Genomic DNA, 20,910 nt, shown 5'->3' on the forward strand with positions numbered 1-20,910 from the left:
TGGAGCTTTTAGTCATAAATCAAAGTGAGAAACAATTCTCAATGGGTGGCAATGTTGGTGTCAGGTGCATAGCTAGTGATTTGAGTCAAGTAAGCAAGTCTGTCTACAAGCTTTAATGGATTTGAGGTCCGGCGGTTCTTCCATTAAAGATTAAAGTAACTGACAAAGACAAATTGTTAACCAAACTTTCTTCTCATTTTCCCTTTGAATTATTAAGCTAAACACACCTCTAGTCCAGATAGCTGATGCTAGAAGGCTCGCTTAAATCAAGACCAAATCTTAAATCAGTCTAGTTAGCCTACACTGGCTTCTTCCATTTCAGTGGCAGTAATGGAAACCTATAGTGCTAGAGCTAGATTTCTCTTCTCCTCTGTGACACACATTTTATGAGGGCCAATATTTTGGCAATTGTTTAGCATTTCTTGGAACCAGTCAGCTTTGGGAAGGAAGAAAGATGGAAGATCGGCGAAGTTATATCAGCAAGCAAGCTATATAGTTCCTTACCAAGTAGCAATGCAAGAGAAAAAGAGACTCTCTCCTCCTCAGTGGCATACAGTTATTTCTAGTGGTTTCCATACCATATTTACAAATCAAAGTTGCACTCCTTAAAAGTGCAAAACCATTAACTCTTGGTGGGTATTGTTACCCACTGGGTAATTATCTTTTGGTACCCTCTTCTGTTCCCCCAAGGTTTTGATAATTATAGCCCCTACAGCTTCCCCAAATGTCATCAATTCCTGGTATAGACAGAAAGTACTTGGTGAACTTGTGGTGAATGAATAAATGGCAAGCTCTAATTCACCTTTACCTGTGTTAAATTTGGGTAAATGTGGGTGTTTCTCCTTTTAGGTGAATCAGTTATGTCTCCCCAACTTCCACCCATCACCTCACCTTCTTCGAAGTCGAGGAAAGAGTGTCCAAATTCACTGTGGCTTCTATGCTTTCTCTCACTATATTATGTATTCAACATCCATTAGTATCTCATTTAATACTGAAAACAACCCATTGAGATGACTGCTATTATTCTTCTAACTCCACATACTTAAGTAACAAATCTAGGTTACTAACTTGGGGTGATGGACTTCAGATTTTCTCTCTGAGATTGCTATGCATTGTGCTAATTCCTATTTCTGAACATCTTCTTTTCATCTGGGACTGATCAAGTGTGCAAAATCCTACAAGTGCTGGTTTGCTTCTAGAGAGCTGTGCTATGTCTTATACCATTTCGTTATGACTTTCTTAAGCATGTCCACTTAACTCTGATACCATTACCTTATTATCAAAACAGAGGAATTATATAGTTCCCCTTGAATAAGAACTTTGCAGGAAGGGATCTCAAAGAAAGTGTCCTGGGTGAAAAATGAATCACAAATTGAAGACAAGCGGGTGACGGAAGATAGTTTCAGAAGAGAAGCAAAATATGGGTGGGAGGTGAATGAGAGAACCAGATACAGGGGATAGGTAACCCTAGAACAACATGGGTTTGAACCACACCCACGTTGTTCTAGGGTTACCTATGCCTGGAATTTTTCCTATAGATCCCTGTACTGTTTTCATCCGTGGTTGGGAGTCTGAGGATGTAGAGGGCAGACTGCATTGATCTGTGCCATTTTAAATAGGGGACGTGAGTGTCTGCAGATTGTGGTATTATCTGAGAGTCCTGCAACCAATCCCCTGAGGTTGCCGAAGGACAATTTAAGTTTTGGAGGAGTCAGAATTTATATGCAAATTTTCAACTGTTGGGAATCTGCACCCCTAATGATACCGAGTTGTTCAAAAGTCAGCTGTAGTTCTGAAGGGTTAGAATATAGAAATAAGTAGATTCAGATAAACCAGGTAGATGTAAAAACCACGTTATAAGAAGGATGTTCAATTAGATGTAATTACAATCTAGATAAAGTAGCAAAAGGGATTGTAGTATTCTGAGACATTTGGACATATCAGGATGCTGCTGTTTGGAATTTATATAACTTACAAATATCTTTTGAATTACCATTCACTCAGACTTGAGTACTAGAAATAATAAATTATCATCAAAGAATGGACTGTAAAAGGATTCGAATAAAGGAAAAGCAAACAGTAGCTGTAGTAGTCAACTGTATCAGCCTGACGGAATTAGAACTCAGTGTTTTGCTGTATATTCAATCCTGATGTCACCAAGACAACGTAGGTTTAAGCAGTTGTCAGAAGAGGCCCATGTACCTGGGAAAGCTTTTTATTATTATTATTTTGCTTTATTTCGTTTAGCTAAATTGAATATATACAAGGAGGCAATGATCTCCCTTTGTATTCTTATAAGAAATCACAGACACTGAAAATAATTGAACAGAATTAGCTCTATTTGGTCCTGGAAGAAAGTGGAAAAATTAGATAGTGCTTATTAATCAGATATGGTTCAGCAGATATTTATTACATAAATCTTGACTATGTGTTACACTGATAGGAACTATTTTAGCCCGGCAATTTTGTTATCTGCATACTCTATTAAATTCCTCAAAATCTATGATGTATCTAGTTTTTTTTTTCATAAAACAATTTCTAGTTTCTCATTCAAATAATCAAACATAATTTTCAAAAAATGTCACATTCCATAGAATAAACTTAGAAACTGTCAGCCCTGAACCCCTCTGTTCAAACCGCAGTCTCACAATGTTGGAAGCACAGAAACAGACAAAAGAGTTTTTCTCAAGGTCTTGGGAAGTGGCCAGATGAGTGTTTACAGTCCTTGCATTTGCTGACACGCTGGTTTGCTGCTGTCCGTTCTTAGCTGCTTTATCCTACGCCTTTGATCAAAATTAGATTCTTGTTGTCTTCTAGCCGAGCTAAGGGACCCATTACCAGTGAGGTATTTCCTTTTCTATTGTTGATTCTAAGTGTGATAACTTTAGCAAATACGAAGTCATTTATTGTGGAGTATTGCGTTAATTTAACTTAACTGCATTAACTGTCACCATTCATTTCTCCAGCGAATAGCTAGGTTTTTGCCCTTAATTGATAAATAAATTGAGAGGGGGTGAGAAATTAAATTTCTATGAGGATCGCTTCTGCATTAATCCCAGCAATTTTGCAGCTGTAATTTGATATAGAGACTGAATTATTTATTCTGGTACCAAGAAAAAGGGAAGGGGACATTACCAAGGCCTCCCTGAGTGACACAATCTTTCCCATTAACATAATCATCCCCAGAACTGTCATCTATTTCAAATGGCTAAAGAAAGAGGAATCTCTATGTAGATATATTTCAGTTTTTTTTTTGTTAATAGAAAAGACTGAACATTACAGATCACTATCCTCATTTTGATTTTTACTGCAAAACCATTATATGAATATGTCGGGTACTTCCCGGGGTGGGGAAATACTTAGATAAGAAGAGTTTTCATGGCCACCACATTAACTCACATTCCCTTTCATACATGAGTTTCAGTAGACTAAAAACCCAGAAATATAAACTCTAATCTATAAAAAATTTGATGAAAGGTAGTTAGTTATATGAGCAGAAGTCAAACAAGCATTTGGGTGGAGGCATCTTAGAAGGTCAGAGCAGTGATGATGGAGGGAGAATATGCCAAACCATTGACGGGTAACTTTGCCAGAAGTTAAGTTTGACGAAACACGCAATTGGAATTATCACCGCTGTTTCAATGAGACTAAAGTACCACGGAGAGACTGGTGATAACAGCACCATAATTAATGCTTGTGTTATGAAATATTTGTATTTTATATGTAAAGATGTCACTCTGGCAGAGTGTCCTCATGAGACAGCTGCTAAAAGGCAGTCTAGTGAGCTCTCACAATGCAAAAAGCAGCATCAGTGGAACATAACATTGTTGAGAACGGTATAATCTCTACATTGTTAGCCATTTACGGAATAAATATATGCAACTAAAGGAAAATGGATGCAATCGAATCTGTTTTTAAGCCAAACCTTTTATGGATCATGAGTTTTTTTAAAATGCGCATCCCAAAAAGTAGTATTGCAAATGGAGGTTGTTTCAATGGTATGTCCTTCTGGGAGAGGAAGATAGAGAAATTCGCCAATCACATGCCTGTGCTAATGTGCTAACACACGGACCCAAACGAATATGACGGGGAACATAATGGGATTACGTTTGTGGTTTATTTCTATATGCATAAAAATGGCACCATTTTGTATCTCCCTCAAGAAAATTACACTACTGACCTAATATCATCAGGGCAGTTGCATACTATTATATATTTAACCAGTAAATGTATATTTTAGCTGATGAATTTTTACTTATTTATAAAACTCACCCACTCATCTCCCAGCACACACACACACACACACACACACACACGTCCTCGTCGGGATGGTTGACATGTATTTCCATGACAGCTGGCTGAGTTTAGGGTGTAGGCGGTGGCCATGGAACTCATCCACAAGCTAGCTGACCCATGAGGGGACTGACTCTGTGACACTGGCATTATTAACATCTGATGCTAAGCACCTAAAGTCATCACCCAGAGCCCCACTCTGATGTTGATGTCCCCCCATGCCAGTCAACGTGACAGCCTCATGTTGGGTTCTCGAACACAATATGATGATCTTGATTCCTGGTTTTGTCATGGAAGAGAAGCACATACAGATATGTGACCAATAATAATTTTCACATAAAATTTACTGTTACAGTAAGGCGTTGGAATTACTTTAACAGAATTAAACATAGGAAGCCTCATTTTCTCATTCTGTCGATGAATTTGTAGGTCCCGTGGATGTCAGTATTCTCGCTAAATGCAACCCCTGCCTATCAAACCCGTGCAAGAACGACGGCACCTGTAACAACGACCCAGTGGACTTCTACCGCTGCACCTGCCCGTATGGCTTCAAGGTAAGTAAGAGCTGTTGTGGGTGCTATGATGTGAAACCATTGCTTCCCTTGGTGGGCGCATGTTATTTTATTGTGCCGACAACTTCTTTACACTCGGCTCTACTTGGCCACTCCTTTTCCAGGGGCAGGACTGCGATGTGCCAATTCATGCATGCATCAGTAACCCGTGTAAACATGGAGGAACGTGCCACTTGAAAGAAGGAGAAAAAGATGGATTCTGGTAGGTCATTAGTCTGTGGTCTTCTGTGTCTGAAATAATGGAGCAAATATAACTAAGCACACATGCCTTCCCCTTTCCAAATCCAGGGACATTATTTTAAAGAGAATGCCAGGAATCTCTTCATAAAGACAGTATGTATTAGTTTCTCTCTGAGATATTGCAATGTAAAAACAAATGGAGTTGTTGTAGTATTCATAGCTCAGGATGCTACAAAATCAGGAAATTTAAACACACACATGCACACATTAGGATTAATCAAGTCAGGTTAGGTCAAGACAAAATAATGGCTCTATTATGCTAATTAATAGCCAACTAGCCTCCTACTGCAAGTCATATATTCATCTGTTGTTTGTGTATTGCTTTAAAGACAGTGTGTAATGATAAGATGTAGGTCCCAGTGAAAGAGAAAATTAATGATTCATTTCCAACCCACAATATAAGTAGACAAACATGCTGTGAACATTTTTAATCTGGAGTTATTTAATCATACAGTACAATTACTTCAGATGTACTTCATGAATTATGAATAGACTTCTTATAATGACACTAATAATTTCACATAAGAATGCTAATGTACTACTAAAGCTTGTTAGAAATATCACTTTGTATAATAAATATGCTTCATTTCTGCATTCTGTTATGAAATTTTCTCTTTTACATTAGGACTTTTCAAGGATTATTCTGATGCCTATCAAGATTAAGTGTACCATGTTTTATGCCAGTGAAAAAATTTGCATTTGTTGAGACTTAAAGAGAACATTCACATTTTATAATTGCAAGGAAGACTAAATTTTATTGTCAGATTTCTTTTTTTGTTTTGAGACATAAAGAAAATTACACATAAGGTAGTAGTATTGTAATGTTTTAAAATCAGAACCAGTTTCTCCTCACTTACAAGCAAAGAGGCATGAATTATTTTAGTAGAGTACAATCTAAGATTAAGATTACAGGGGCTGTAGAGTGAACTTTGCTTGTGTTTTAGACCAGCGGATATATTGTATTTATTGCCATATAAGATTATGGAGGCATTTGCCATCTTGTAGCTAGTATAAATTTATTTCTCAAATTCTTTCTGATTTGGGGGATATTACCTTAAATTGATGCTTACAACATGTCATTTAAAAGCATTTTGAAAATCAAATTCTTAGAGTTCAAGTTCTCTAATTGATGAGTGTTTAGTTTTTTTATTTTTAGTTTTTTCAATATTGAGACCATATGGTTTTAAAATGCAGGGAGTTTTTTGTTTTGTTTTGTTTCGTTTTTGCCTTTTTTTTCCCCCTTGGCATTCAGGTGTATTTGTGCTGATGGATTTGAAGGAGAAAATTGTGAAGTCAATGTCGATGACTGTGAAGACAATGACTGTGAAAATAATTCTACCTGTGTTGATGGAATCAATAACTACACGTGCCTTTGCCCACCTGAGTACACAGGTAGGAAGAATAGAAAATGCTCTGCCATCAATCTGTGTATCCGAAAGCATCATCCTGCTGCATATGTTTAGTAAACCATTGTATTATTTGAAAACTGATAGGTGTTTTGGACATTATGTGTAATGTAAGTAATTTAAAGATGATTTCAGCCCAACCCAATTAAAGACCTGCCACGCTCAGTCAGAAAGTCGTGCCATCCGGCAAAAATGAGTTATCACACTGAAGCTAGCAGTCTAACAACTGAATGGCATTTCCATACAAATGGCTTTTCCTGTGCAAACCAACCCACCAATACATGGATGAAAAGGGGCATTTCTTTATGTAGTCAAAACACAACTAAGTGTCTGAAATTATTTGTATCTATACTTGCTCCTTCACTAATGAGTGTTTTCCTCTATTAACTCATGTCCTTCAAATCTAATACAAATAAGAAAATATTGAATATTTTGAATAATCTTATGAGACCATCACCTTTTTTCTGACATTTTTTCTCTGGGATGTTACATCTCATAAGACTATCCAACCTGTTTAATTTCTTCTGGATAAGCCAATTTGCTATGCAGTCAACATCAAGTTTATGACTTGCTTATTATGTCAGAATATCTGTTTTGATTTATTTTCATGGCTGTGAATAAGAAATATTTTAGTTACAATCTTTTTTTTAAATAAGTCACTTAGTTTTAATATTGATCAAGAAAAGAAAAATGCTATACACTTTATTTATTAGAAAAAAATGGAGAAGTAGAGTCAATTGTGTTAATCTAAGTTATCATTTTCATCTCGCTGGGCATTTTTCATTAATTGCATTTATTTCCAGACAATTTAATACATAGATAAGGGTATCAGAGGGTAAAATAACTATATAGATGACTGAGGCTAACATCTCTAAACATGAAAGAGGAAATCATATCAGTATTATTAAGTGTCCCAGGGATTTATTGGAAAAGCATAGAAATGTAAGCTTTTATAGAACACCTAAGCTTTGCATACACACACACACACACACACACACACACACACAGTCCTTGAGCTCCTTGGTGAGCAGAATTTGAGCATCCTTTGATATGTTGCATTAATAAAAAGTAGCAAGTAAACCCAGCATGCACAGATTCTGAAGCCCCTGGAGCTCACCTGAGAATTGAGTTTTATTTGTTATTGGATGGGCTGATTTAGACTTGCGCAAGGAGCCCAGTGTTTGCACTGAAGTCTGTTACCTAGATTTACCTACATGCAGTCATTCTCTTTTCCCACCACTTGTTCTAATCATTATGGAAAGGGCTTAATTCACTTAATTCACTCTTTAAAACAATCTACTCTGACCCAGACAAACTGGACCCAAGCATTTCAAACACACTTGGGCTAGCCGGTGAGACCCTGAGCACAGAAACCAGGATTTTACCTCTATGCTCTTATTGTTGACAACCAAGACTTGAGGACACTGCAGTATTCAGGCTCTTACGTGCCTTTCCAATGATCATTTACAGACGGTGGCAGATTCTTCTGAGTTGGTTTGAAGTGGTCCTCCTGCTTTGGCTTTAGATTCGCTATACTTTATTCCTCGTCCATTGCTTTTGAGTCTTTGTCTTGTCTTCTCACCCTTTATTTTCCAAGCTTCCTTCCTACACCTGATCCTCTTGAACACATGATTTCTCCACCTTAATGATTTGGGTCAGAGCGACTTCCTCTGAGAAGTATTATGAAGCCTCATCTCCCTATGTCAGATCTCTTTCTTCGAAACATCAAAAAAAAAAAAAAAAAAAAACCCTCAGAACTTAGCAAAACCACTTTTTAGCCAAAATGTGACATCTATAAAAGCTATCATGTGGGAACCTGCCAAGACTATTTGTCAAGAGCCATTCGATTCTTAACAAGAACTGAGACTCTTTTAGTCTTTTTAAGCATAGCTATTGCGAATATCAGTTTGCCTCAGTTTTGGCAAAGTATAAACGAAAATACTGAACTCAACAGAAACTTTATAGCATACAAAACAGGAAGATATTACCACTATAACTTTGGGCCAAGTCTTGTGGGGAATGAAGAGTTCGACGATTTGGCATTAGAACAAATATCTAAATGAAGCACGTTTGTAACTCATCTATTAACTGGAGTATTTTTGTCCATATGTGAAGTGAACTCATTTACAAAATATCAAACAACCATCTGCAGATTTTGAAATCAGTGGCACATAGTGGCCTTTAATTATAGGAAAGTATAAATTGGACTCTAGAGTTTTATATCCTGCTTTATCCAAGTCTACAGTTAGGGAGGAATTTTCCTATAATGTGGCTGTATTGTTTTAGGTTTAAGTTTGGAATCTGATTAATGAGCATAAGATCTGGGAACAGAAACCCTGCTATGCTTAGGGAATATAATAATGTTGTCATTGTTTAAAAATCATTCAAGTCACAAGTTGCTTTCTGTTTGAAGATTTTTTTCTTTTTTTAACTCTATACCCCAAAGGCATACAATGAGAAAGTGAACTCTTCAGTCAGAGCAAATAAAACTTCACGGAAAAATCTCGTAAATTATTATGGGAAAAGGTTTTACATTTGGCATCCATGGCAACAGTCAGAATGGATATACTGTTGTTAATGAAGAAAATTCAAGGAACTGAAAGCAGTCTGACAGAGAAGTCATGATGTGATGGGCAGGCTATAAAACATGGCTACTAATGTTCAAAATAAAATGAACCATCATTGGGAAATTTATTAAATTTATTCCACTGTAACCAACCCATCACAGTAAATAGTTATTGATTTATTAGAGGACAAAACTCTCTGCCCTTTTCTGCTGTAGGGATTGACAACATAAATTTTAAGGGCCAATATTATTTTTCTGTTATCTGACACTTGCAATACCCTTCCCATCTTAGTTATCAAAACTGAATTTTGCCAAAATTTAATCCATTACCTGTCCTTCTAGTTGTATCATATATGACTGTTGACTGCTAGTATTCTTCAGACAAGGTTAATTTTTTTAAAGTTTCATTCACCGTGATTCTAAGTTAAAATCACTATGCTAAGGATTGAGCAGGTAGGACTTTGGAACTGCTACATAAATAATTTAAAATTTTACTCGAGGGTTTTAATTTTGGCTTGAAAGATTCTGGGTTTTTTTTTTATCATTATTGTATCTTTTCTGAAAACGAGGCATTTCTTGAAGGTTAATTTTCAAGGAATTCCTCAAATTACATAAGCTCCAAACCTTATAAAAATGAAAGTTTTAAATATGGCACCCCTGACATGTTGAAAACTTGATGCCTTTTCCTAAGCTCTGGTATCAACTTAGATGTTGAATTGAAAAGTGTTTTTGTATGTTTCCTAAGAGTCAGAATCCCAAATCTGCTCCGTCAAGACTGATCTTAATTAACCCTATTCTCATGGGACCACGTACAAAGATGATATGAAATTGATCATGGTGTAAACCAGGCTTCATAAAATTACATAAATTCAGTCAATGAAAGCGCCCTTATGAGTTAGGCATGTAAATGCTTATAATATATTTTGCGGGGTTGGTGGGGGGAGAATTAATTTTTAAATTAATTGAGAACATTTTAATTTTTCCGTTTTGTACCATTATCTCTTTGCTTTCCAAATCTCCAGTGCCCACATGCAAACCACTAAGGGCACATCTTAAAAAGTAAGGCTGCTGGTTAAGCCACCTGTTAGAGGCAGCTCTCTCGCCCCCCGTGATGGTGTTTACCTATTGCCTCCTTTCCTCCATGTTTGTGCGTCTGGCCGGGCCGTAGGTAAGAACCCCAAGCCTTGCTTCAGTTTGCTCTCTCACCCTCGGCTTCTCCGTTGTTAAATGCTGTGCTTTAGCTTCACGTGCTCTGCTGTTGTATCGCAATGTAAAAAGTCTTTTGTCTCTTCTGTCTTTGTCGCTGCCAGCCGCTAATCTGAATGAGGTGGAAAAAGGTTAGTTGCCTTTTAAGTCTATTATGATTTTCGTTTTCGTTTCCCTCTTTCTTTTAAAGCTGCATAGATTTCATTATGTGTACATGGTAAAAGGAATGCTCACAAAATCTGAGATCTGGAATCGATATGTTGAGTCGGTCATTCAGATCCTCGATGTATGAATTAGCTGTGCCAAACGCTATAAAAAAGGGCATCGGAAATGTGCATTACCAAATTCTAGAAGGCTGTGAAAGAAACCCTCTGAGTGAGAATAAGGGGTGGCTAAAAAACAAAAAAAGAGAATACTTTCTACTTTCTGCTTGTCTTGTATGCTTTTACTTTTTTAAAGATATCATGAACATGAACTATTTTTACAACGAAAAATATAGGTCATTTAGGACATTAGATAGGCTATAGACAGAAAATGTGTTCCATAGTAGGACTTTTCCAATACTTTTAAACTAAAATCTTTAGTAATTTGAAACATGAAAAACATTAAAGGTGTCTACATTTATTAAAACATTTTATAAAATAAATATTACAAAGCCCAAGAGCTTGATTTATGAAATGACATCGTCAGACTCATATTATAGCACATACATCATGAGTGCTAGGCAGCATTCTTAAAGCACAGGAAGAGATACATCTAATCATTGATGTCAGTATGGTCCATGTGGCTCTTCAAATGTGTAGGGCCCAGGAAAGCATGTCCTAGAAGCAATTAGGGCAGTAGGCCCGTCTGAGGAATTGTGATGGAGTCTGTGCCATTTTATCTGAAAGATTCAAGACTATTACTAATAACATCAAATTTTCACTCATTCCGCTGACCAAAAGTCTTCAAGGACCAAATGCCAGCACCGCATTCTAAAAGGAGCACTGTGCCTGCTTGTCTTGACAGTTCCACTTATGTGCGAAGCATTAACAGTAGGATTATACGACCGACATGGAATACATCACATAGGAGCTCTCTCTTTCTCCTCTTGCTAAGGATTTCATTTCTTTCTGTAACATTGTTCAGGTGATTTACTGTTTGGTCACTTAATCTTACTCTGTACAGAATTAAGTTGAAAAAGATGAAAAACGTTTTCATATTTTACAATGTAAAAATACAGCTACGGCCCATGCAGATCTCTGTGGGTTAATAATGCATGTGACACCATTCTTGGCCAGATGTCATGTCTTCTTTTTACAAGTACTAAAGCAATTGGTGGCCTGTGGCAGGGATGTCTAAGGTCTGAGTCTGTCTCAGAAACACAATAGCAATTATTCTGTCACAGGAATATGCCCTTAAATCGCTCTGTGTGCTCTGGGGAGCAAGCTTGGCAGTACGATCGTGTTTTGAGCCACCATGTGGTTTTACACGTTGATTAAATTTCATGATTATGTTTATAAAAGATATCTTTTATTTCCAAGAATCTGCTGCTGGCTGAATTTGCTTTTAAAAGCAGTCTAACCATTCTGTTTTTTAATCCAAAATTTAACTAGAAATGAAATTTCAGTTTCTTTACAGCACCAAGGGTAACTTTTTAAATAAATTGAAGCTTCATAATTAGCTCCCATATTGTTAAATTAAAAGAACCCTGTAGATATAAACGATAAAGATTTGAGCAGTAGCTTGTCTAAAACAATGAGAAAGCACCTACCCAAGGATATACACCCTGTAAATAGGAGTCCAGCAGATGCAAACCGACGTCTAACTGACCCCAAGGCATGCACTCTGATTGGGGGCCTTCCACCAGAACCAGTCCCTGCTTATCTGCTGCCACCTTCCACGCGTGGACTCTTTTCACTTCCCACAGTGGCTCTAATTAGTCATTTACGCCAAACAGGCTTGTCTTCTGCTGTCTCTTCAACTTGCTATACACAATGGTCCCTTATGCGCCCTTAGAAAGATTAAATTCAGGTGTAGACAAGCAGTCTATTTCATCTATATGTGAAAAAAAAATCGTATTAGGCCAATTGTACAGGCCTAATCAATGACCGTACAATGAAATAATTAATTCCCCCGATGAACTAAGGTGGCTTCCGTCACTGAGGGCAGGTGGGGTACTGACACATTTGTGCAACTAATGGGAAAAGCTCAGGTTTCTCATCCTAGTACTATTATTTATCGACTCTGGGACCTCTCTCTCAGTCTTTTCTTTTTTTCCCCCCGTGAAACAAAGATAATGACATCTGTTCCACTTCACATAGATATTTCAGAATAACATGGAAAAATGTATAGGCAAACACTTTAAAATGTTGTATGTCTGTACACCATAAATGTCAGGGGCTGCTCTGTAAGTTTTGCATCGTTTAATTACAATCATCATCGCTACAGTGACCTGGTTTAGATGATTTGATGCGATTCTTGATGGCATGATAACTCTAACGGGAACTTTGATAGAGAAAATTCCACAGGATGAAATTATATGTGTGAAGAAAATTTCTCTCCCCATATTTTTCAATATCTTTAAATTATTTTTTTTTTCATGCTCACTTCAAGTGGAAAGACTTTATTTAGGGATAAGTCTTTGGTTCTTTTACCTTCATACTCTAAATGTAAGGAAATAGTAAATGCTGACGATCACTTAGATTTGGCTATATTTGGGGGGTTTTGTGTATATTTTTAATTTTCATGATCTCTTTATAACAGTGACTCCACTGTTATTAATTCCGCCTTGAGATATATGAGGTTTTTATATCAAAGTCAATATAGTTGCAACCATACCTACAGTCTGTTTTAATTCGAGAGAATTGGCGGCCTAATGCTACTGTGTGGTTTGTGTTAACTTTCCAACCTTTCAAAGCCACCTTAAATGCCTTCAAATCTCAGAAAATGTTTTAAAGATTCTCTTTTTTTTCCCCCTTTGGCTAATAGGCAGGGCCCATTGAGCCTAGAACAACAGCTTAGCATAACCAAGCCTCATTCAATCTAATTTGGATTTATTTGTTTTGAAAACGAACTTAAATGTTTTTGTAGTTTCAATAGCTGTTGGAATTGACTCCATTATTTAGTTCCAATGTTCCGGAAAAAAAACACCTCCTTTTTTGTTTATGGGGGTGGCTTTTCCATTTTAAAAATTCAAAAGGTATTTATTGAGAAAATACCTTATGCAAGACATTGCACTAAGCATTGGAAGTGATGCAGAAATGCATAAAACATCACCCCCGTCTCCCAGGCAAAACCTTCGGCTTCTGCTCTGCACTGCGGGTTCAGATGAGGTCAGTTATTTCACCAGTACAAAGCCACCGTTTCTCATACCCCAAGAAAGTTAACAACATTACACAGTTACTTTACGAGTTTGTAAAGAGAAACACTCTTTTCTGAATGTGAAGACTAATCCAACTTGGCAAACAACATTATGGGGCCCCTCATTTCATATGGTTTAGAACAAAAGTGAGAACATAAAATGGTTTTAATTGTTGGACACATCTTAATATCCACATCTGTATCATATTTTCTTGAGGCTTCCTGTTTTGAGTCATCATTAACTTTACCTCACGAGGTTATTCTGTGGCCCTGTCCCTCTTCTGCACGTGTCCTATGATGCGCACTTTGGGCACCAAAAGGACATGTATCAGTGGCTAACATATCTTGAGGAATCCACAGCCCATCAAGTTTAGTTCCATAGCTTTCTATACTAATAACAGGATTTAATTAAGTTTAGAGAAATGAGTGTGATCTGGATGATTGTTTATCGACCACATTGTGAAGATCGGTTATTTCTAATTGATAGAACAAATTTTAGGACAGTGAACACAAATAAGAAAGCCTCAATATTAACAAGAGTCTTTGGGAAGAGTTCATTCTTTTCAGAAGAACTAGAAACACATGGTTCCTAAGTAGCCTTTTACTTTCTGATGGAAATAAAGCCAACTGTTACCATCACCACTGAGAAAGGATACTGAATATTTAGATTGGAGGCTGGACATCTTCCCACGTGAATGTGCCCTGGTGTTTGGGGTTCAAAACTTGAGCAGAGTATGTAACAAATAGTTCCGGCCTGGCTCAGCAAAAGAGGAGAAAACAGAAATACTTTTCTTTAAGGTCCAATTCAATTAACCTTTCCTGGGACGACTCCCATAATCCCATCAGCTGTGTGCACCTTCTACTGTAGTTCATCTCACTGCCGCATTGCAAGATCTGCGAGAGGAGACAGAATGTTTCTCTTCACATGGATAAAGAACACAGGGGAAAGGCACAATTTTTTTTTTTGATAGGAATCGGATGGAATTTTTAAAACTCGATAATTAAAATCATCCAGGTCTATTTATCTTTATCTTTCTCAAACATGCCACTTTAGTGCTTACACTCACACATCCTAGGTTCCTGGGTTCATCCTCTCTCTCCATTTCTAATTGGGATCGTCGTTATTTGACAGATGACATTGTAGGAATATCTGAGTCAACAGGATACCTATCCAGTCCCTCCTGCATGGATGTACTTCAGGCTGGGAAGCCAGAACACAAATCTGCTGCCAATCTTCCTTATATTCTCTCTGCTTCCTTACGCTGTCCCTTATGCCATCTGGGTCTCCATCGTTAACATTTAAAAAGTATTTTTCTTTGAGAAGCAATCAGTTAAATGTTATCTTTCATATTTTTCAACAGCCATCAGATATCTAGTTTATGCCAGATAATTTGCTAGTTAATGCAACAGAAAAGAAGAGGTGCGAACATAAATAAAAATATCTATCCCCTGCCCTCAAGTGGTGTGCTCTTAAGAAATTAAATCTCATTTATTTCATCCAATAGGTTGCTTTTGGTTACCTTCCTATTCTTTGCCAATTCAAATAGAGTAAAACTAGTACCAATTCTTCAGGTTTTTTCTTGAGCTAAGTAAGAGCCCAAAATGCAAATATTGAAGAATGATGCGTTTTACCCTCCAAAATTCTATGTCCTGGGGATTCTATCAGGAATTCAACCAGACTTCCTCCCTTGTTACAAGTATATTTTAAAATGTCATAATAGATTAAGTTAAACACTAGAATTCTGGTCCAGTTATTCAGATTGCTGTCATAAGTTCCCTTTCCATTATTATCAATATCAATAATCCTTCTATATTAAAAAAAATGGTACAATTTATGAATAGGAGCAAGAACAGGTTGCAGTATCATCTCCAGAACCCTTCCCACCCCCTTCACATACCCAGGAACCCAGAATGGACCCTTTGAAAATGTTTGTTTGTTTGTTTCATGGAAATAAGAAATCTGGCTACATTAGTAGTAACTAGCAACAGCAAGTCCAGGTCCCTGTATCTAAAATTATTTTTGTTGTAAATATACATGCCCAAGCTGGATCTACAGGGCTGACTTCTGGAAAGATTGAAATGAGATACTTATTAATTCAGATCTAATCTTTCCTATTTCTCTATAAATGTAAAACAAATGAATATTTTAAACAGAGTGCTTTGAATTAGAAAATTTCAGAAGTCCTAATCCACAGACAAAATGCGCAACCTCTTTGCCACTAAGCATGCTCTGAGGACTGAGTAAGCCTGGCCAAGACAAGCTGTTGCCCAAATTTCTTGGTAGATAGAAAGCAATTAATCATCCAATAGCTCTTCAAAAGCTGCCTCTCTGATCAGCACAGTTTATGAAGAAAATGGAACTCTTTAGAGGTAATAATAAATTTGGGGACTATGTAGTTTAGTTTTCGGTAATCAATAAAAGTAATAATGAGTCGTCAAGCCAGTTTCTATATGGAACTTAAGCGGTACTGGAAAATTGGACATCTATCTTATTTCTCTAAATTTTCCAGATTGTAACAGTTGGGATAAGGACTTTGTCATGCTCACCTTTTGAATATTTGCTGGGTAGAGCTGAAAATATTTTTCCTCAACTTTGAATTATGAAAATTATTAAATGAAAGCACCTTTTTATTTTGGTCAAATAAAAAATTCTCACTAAAGTATTTACAAATGGATCCTATTATAAGTGGTTAATTTCCTTTTACACTATTCTTATTAGTTTTAGAAAATATTTAATGTTAACTACCATGGACTATATAATATCTTCATTATTCCTTGATTTTCCAAAGAATCACTGTAGTTAAGAATTTTCAACGATACTGTTAAATCAGTTTTTTTTTCTTTTTTCTTTTTTAAAGAAAAAACTTGCTTAAGAAATTTGAACGTGTGTGCCAGAATAGTAAATCATATTAGTGACAAGATTGAGCTCAGGTATCCTCTACTTAGGATGTGTTTTGATGTATTTGATGTAATTTAGTAAAACTTCCAAGACTGTTATTTATATAACTAAAAATAGTATGGATATTAGTAGTCATTTTTAAGTACAGCTGCTGTTCAAAGTTCAAGCCAATCTCCAAATTCATGGGAAAGTTAGTAGAACAAGGTACTGGACTCACTTTTCTCCCCCTCTCTAAGACATAGAAGTTTGTGGTTATCTTGCCGCTGTCACCTTAACATCATAATGGGAGGAAAATCTTCATCACTGTCTGAGTAACCCATCCTGCAAAACCCTAACTGTTAACACGAGCTCTCCTTGGAGGGAGGACCGTGGGTTGATTGGTTCAAGTTAACCAAGACTCACAGCGATTTCCATGCAGAGAGGCGTCTGGCCCCAGCAGCAAACATCCGGCCAGCCGACCCCACTGCGCTCTGTTCAGTTCTTGGTTCTTTCGAAGCGCTGAGGTCCTGGGCATGGGCCACTCCCTTTTCTTGAGCATCACTTGTGACAGATTCTGTTAGAGAAGCTCAGAGACTAGAAAGGAAATTTCAGGCACCGGAGTAGACAGACACATGGAATGAATTAAGAAAGGAAAGAGACATAAAAACAATAAGTAAACAAACAAACAAACAAAATAAAAAGGGGGAACAAAAGATAAAAAATAGTCCAGAAGTTGAAAGTTTTATCCCCTGCCCTAAACCTGCAATAATTTAGAATTGACCATCAGCATCGTTTTGTGAGTGTTAGTGTAACGAAGTACCACAGACCGGGGGCCTTAAACAACAGGAATGTATCGTCTCACAGTTCTAGACGTTAGAAGTCTCACAGCAGAGTGTGGACAGTGTTGGTTCCTTTAGGACTGCGAGGGCGGGATCTGCTGCAGGCTGCTCTCCTTGGCCTGTGGACTGTTGCCTTGGCCCCGTGTCTCTTCCTGTCACCTGTCCTCCATGCCAGATGTCCCCTTTTTACAAGAACATCAGCCATATTGGATTAGGGCCCGCATTCATGACTTAATTTTAAGTCGATTACCTCTATAAAGAGGTCTCTCCAAATATGGCCACATTCTGAGGTGCCAGAGGTCTCCAATGTATCTTTTTTTTGGGGGGAGTGTCACAATTCAACTCATAACACCGCATTTCTATATTTAAAACTCTTGATCTTTGCTCTGGAAAACCTGCTTCTCTTTCAGTGTTCTCTATGTCGCTATAAGGCACTTCCAAACATACGCACTGGAAATCTGATATGGAAGTCCCAGACAACCCTCTCCCTCAACCACCCATCATCCAGTTCTTCACAAATTTCCATCTGTTTTGCTTCCTAAGCATCTCCCATGGCCACCCATATCTCCCCTACCACCACCTGCGTGCGAGCCAAGTCACTACTCATGTCCATCTGCCTCTTCTGGAGCCGGAATGTTCTTTTCAAAGTGCAGATGTCATCTGGCTGTCCCCCAACTTAGCATCCATCAATGGCACCCATTGCTCATAGAGTAAATGTATTCTGCCACGCGGCCCTTGCGGGCCTCTGCGGCCTCCTCTGGCACGGCGCTTTGCCGGGCTCACTCCCAGTCCCTCAGGGCTCATATTCTCCATGTCACCTCCTGCACAGAGCCCCTGCCGGTGCTTTCCCTCCCCTTCCATCACCCTCACATCCAAGTCTCACTTCAGAAAAACATCTCTCATAGTCCCTCTTCTAGAGCATCATGACACGTTTCCATGCAGCATTCATCACGCAAGCCATTTAATAGTTACTTGTGAAATTATTGGATTAATATTTTTCTCCTCTCATGTATAAGCTCTATGAGAATAAGAATATCTTTTTTGTTATATTTTCGTTCATTACTATACTCCTAGCATCAACACAGGTCCTCATGCATAGTTGGCACTAAAAATACGTAGTAATGTTAAAAATCTGATTTGCTATCAGAATCATTAGAAAAAAGTCATATGCAGATCAGTCCTTGGAAATCGCGGAAGAAGTTTGTAGAACAGTTTTGTTTCAGTAAGTGTGGTAAAAAGAAATGTAAAGGAAGTTAATATACCAGAAATACAAATGAAGATAAAAGGAAGGGCCCCTTGTGTTTAAGAAGGAAGGAACATTGAAATTGGATTCACAGATCTAAACTGAAGCAGGAGGTAAGGCCAGCTCCAGGTACAATTCCCATCAAAGTACATGGAATTTTCTGCCTCACTGCAATGATATTCACAATATTGGTACCTCGAGGGGCTCAGAGCATGTGCTGACACTTTGCTTTTACCAATGAATGTACAATAATGTTGTTTTGTACAACTACTCGTAACTTGCTATTTGCATTTTCTGTCTCTTTACAAGCATTTTTTAGAAGACTTTTTAGAGCCACAGTTGACCTTGCATGACTTCCATCCCAGAACCTCATTTCTCCGATGAGGAATTCGGGCCCAGAACAATAAAACAGTTCGCTTCTCTGCAACCAGTCCACTGTTGCATACTGAATAAGTCACAGAAGGCTTTTCCAAGCAATAACTCAGCAACCCAAATGTCATCGCACCCAATAAACATCGTTTCTCCCTAGGATTTCTCCCATTAACCCTCGTTCACTCTCCACTCCAAACCGAGCATTAACTCTGATGATTTCAGCTTTGACTTCTCCACCTACGAGGTGACCATAAAACTTACCATCCAAATCAGGGCACCTGGGTTAGGGCATGGGGACACTATTGATAATGACTTTGGGATAACAGGTGTAAATCAGGACTATCCTGAGGAAGCCAGTATGTATGGTCCCATTACCACTATATCCGATGCTTCAGAAAAAAACGCACTTACTGATGTTCAGTAAACAATGAATTAATTGTAGGTACCTCTCCCTCAGAAGTGGGCTTTGCAGAATTACACCCTCTTAGTGAAATTGGCATCAGTTCTGCCTTGCGCCCTCACAGCTCATGCTGGTATAACTGTAGGACTTGGCCATTTCCAGTCCCTCTCTCCACTGTCATTCCCTAACAGACACAATCAGGAAGTGCTCCAAGAAGTAGACACCACTTTCTTACTAACAAGACACCTCTGATTAGGACTCGTGGTGCTTCTTCTTCATAAGTTATAGAGGATCATTCACTGACCTCTGTTGTCCCAAAGAGGTGACAGTAGGCTCCCTGGTTGACCACTCTCTGTCTCTTCTAGAAAATACAGACATCCGAAACACACACACACACACACACACACCTTTTTAATTTCTCATCAACCAAAAGAGCTGAAAACTGGAAGCATAAAGAAAATTAATGTATTCACCTGATCAAAAGTGAAACCACACATGCCAGGCAACCATTGTGTTCCATGCTATTGTTTTGACATTGAGGACTTTTAAGGATTCAGGGGCCGAAAGCAAATAAATAGGATTTCCTGGGATTTATTGGAGTGGGTTGAAGTGAAATTGTGGAGTCAAGGTTTGTCTAGACCCCTATCATTTGAGGAGTGTGTGGGCACTGAAATTTAAACTTCTTGCCCTTAACCACTCCAGTGGGCTGACTTAGCCTCGTCAAAAGTGTGAAGACCTGCATGGAGGATAATAGGTTACAGTAGTAACTATGTAAGTACGTGTAGCATGAAAAGAACATTTCTACCTTTTCTTTCTGTCACCTCATACTTTATCTTCTTAGGAAAAAGAGACAGTGCTGATGAAATGATCTCAGGCAGGCCCTGAACCATAAGCAAATTCAGGTGCCTTATTTTCCATGTTTCCCCACTTTTTTCACTAACTCAAGACTTGCTCTGAAATTTTTCAACAGTGACTAAAAAAATATGAGGACACTACTGTTAGTATATTTTATTTATATTCTTCCTCGAAAACCAACATAGCTTTCAAATGTTCAGTTGCTCTTTACGGGTTAAGAACTAGATGTCAAATCTTAAGGCTTGATCTGTTTCCCATCTTCTATTGAGCTCCTAGGTCCCAACACTTTGAGACACTATTTGAAATTTAAAAGCTTCCTTCTGCCAAATACAGCAGAATCCACTAGAATTAGAATAAATCAAAGAAATAGTTCAATGAAAACTTTTATTTTAATATTTGGTCAGGGGGAATTTTAAATAACGTTTAAAGGAAAGAATATAAGCTAGCTATTATTAATGATGAGCGACTAATTATTACGTAAAAATTAAACCGAAAGATGTTGAAAGGCTAAAATGAAACCCAAGTTAAATATAAGTCAACAAGAGAGAGTTCTTGCCTTAGGAAGCATGAACATTTTTTTCCATAACTGCTATTTTTGTATGCCTGCACACCATACTCTAGAAAGATATAAGGGCGTATATGCCAGCACGCTGCTCTCAGTGATCTTACAGTCATAGAAAGGAAACGAGATAAACACA

The 20,910-nt window shown here is 37.7% G+C and overlaps 1 protein-coding gene across 6 annotated transcripts in view; it reads left to right on the top strand.

Annotated features, from left to right (window-relative positions):
- Nucleotides 1-20,910, top strand: part of SLIT2 (slit guidance ligand 2) — a 321,586-nt gene that overhangs the window by 270,546 nt on the left and 30,130 nt on the right. For all 6 annotated transcript variants that reach the window (XM_016121248.2, XM_016121250.2, XM_016121252.2 and 3 more), the window contains 3 exons: nt 4,723-4,847; nt 4,970-5,067; nt 6,358-6,497. In XM_016121248.2, coding sequence (XP_015976734.1) covers nt 4,723-4,847; nt 4,970-5,067; nt 6,358-6,497 — 363 coding nt within the window. The remainder of the gene's footprint in view (nt 1-4,722; nt 4,848-4,969; nt 5,068-6,357; nt 6,498-20,910) is intronic.

This window comes from Rousettus aegyptiacus, unplaced genomic scaffold, assembly GCF_014176215.1.
Source record: "Rousettus aegyptiacus isolate mRouAeg1 unplaced genomic scaffold, mRouAeg1.p scaffold_m13_p_10, whole genome shotgun sequence".
Lineage (NCBI taxonomy): Eukaryota > Metazoa > Chordata > Mammalia > Chiroptera > Pteropodidae > Rousettus > Rousettus aegyptiacus.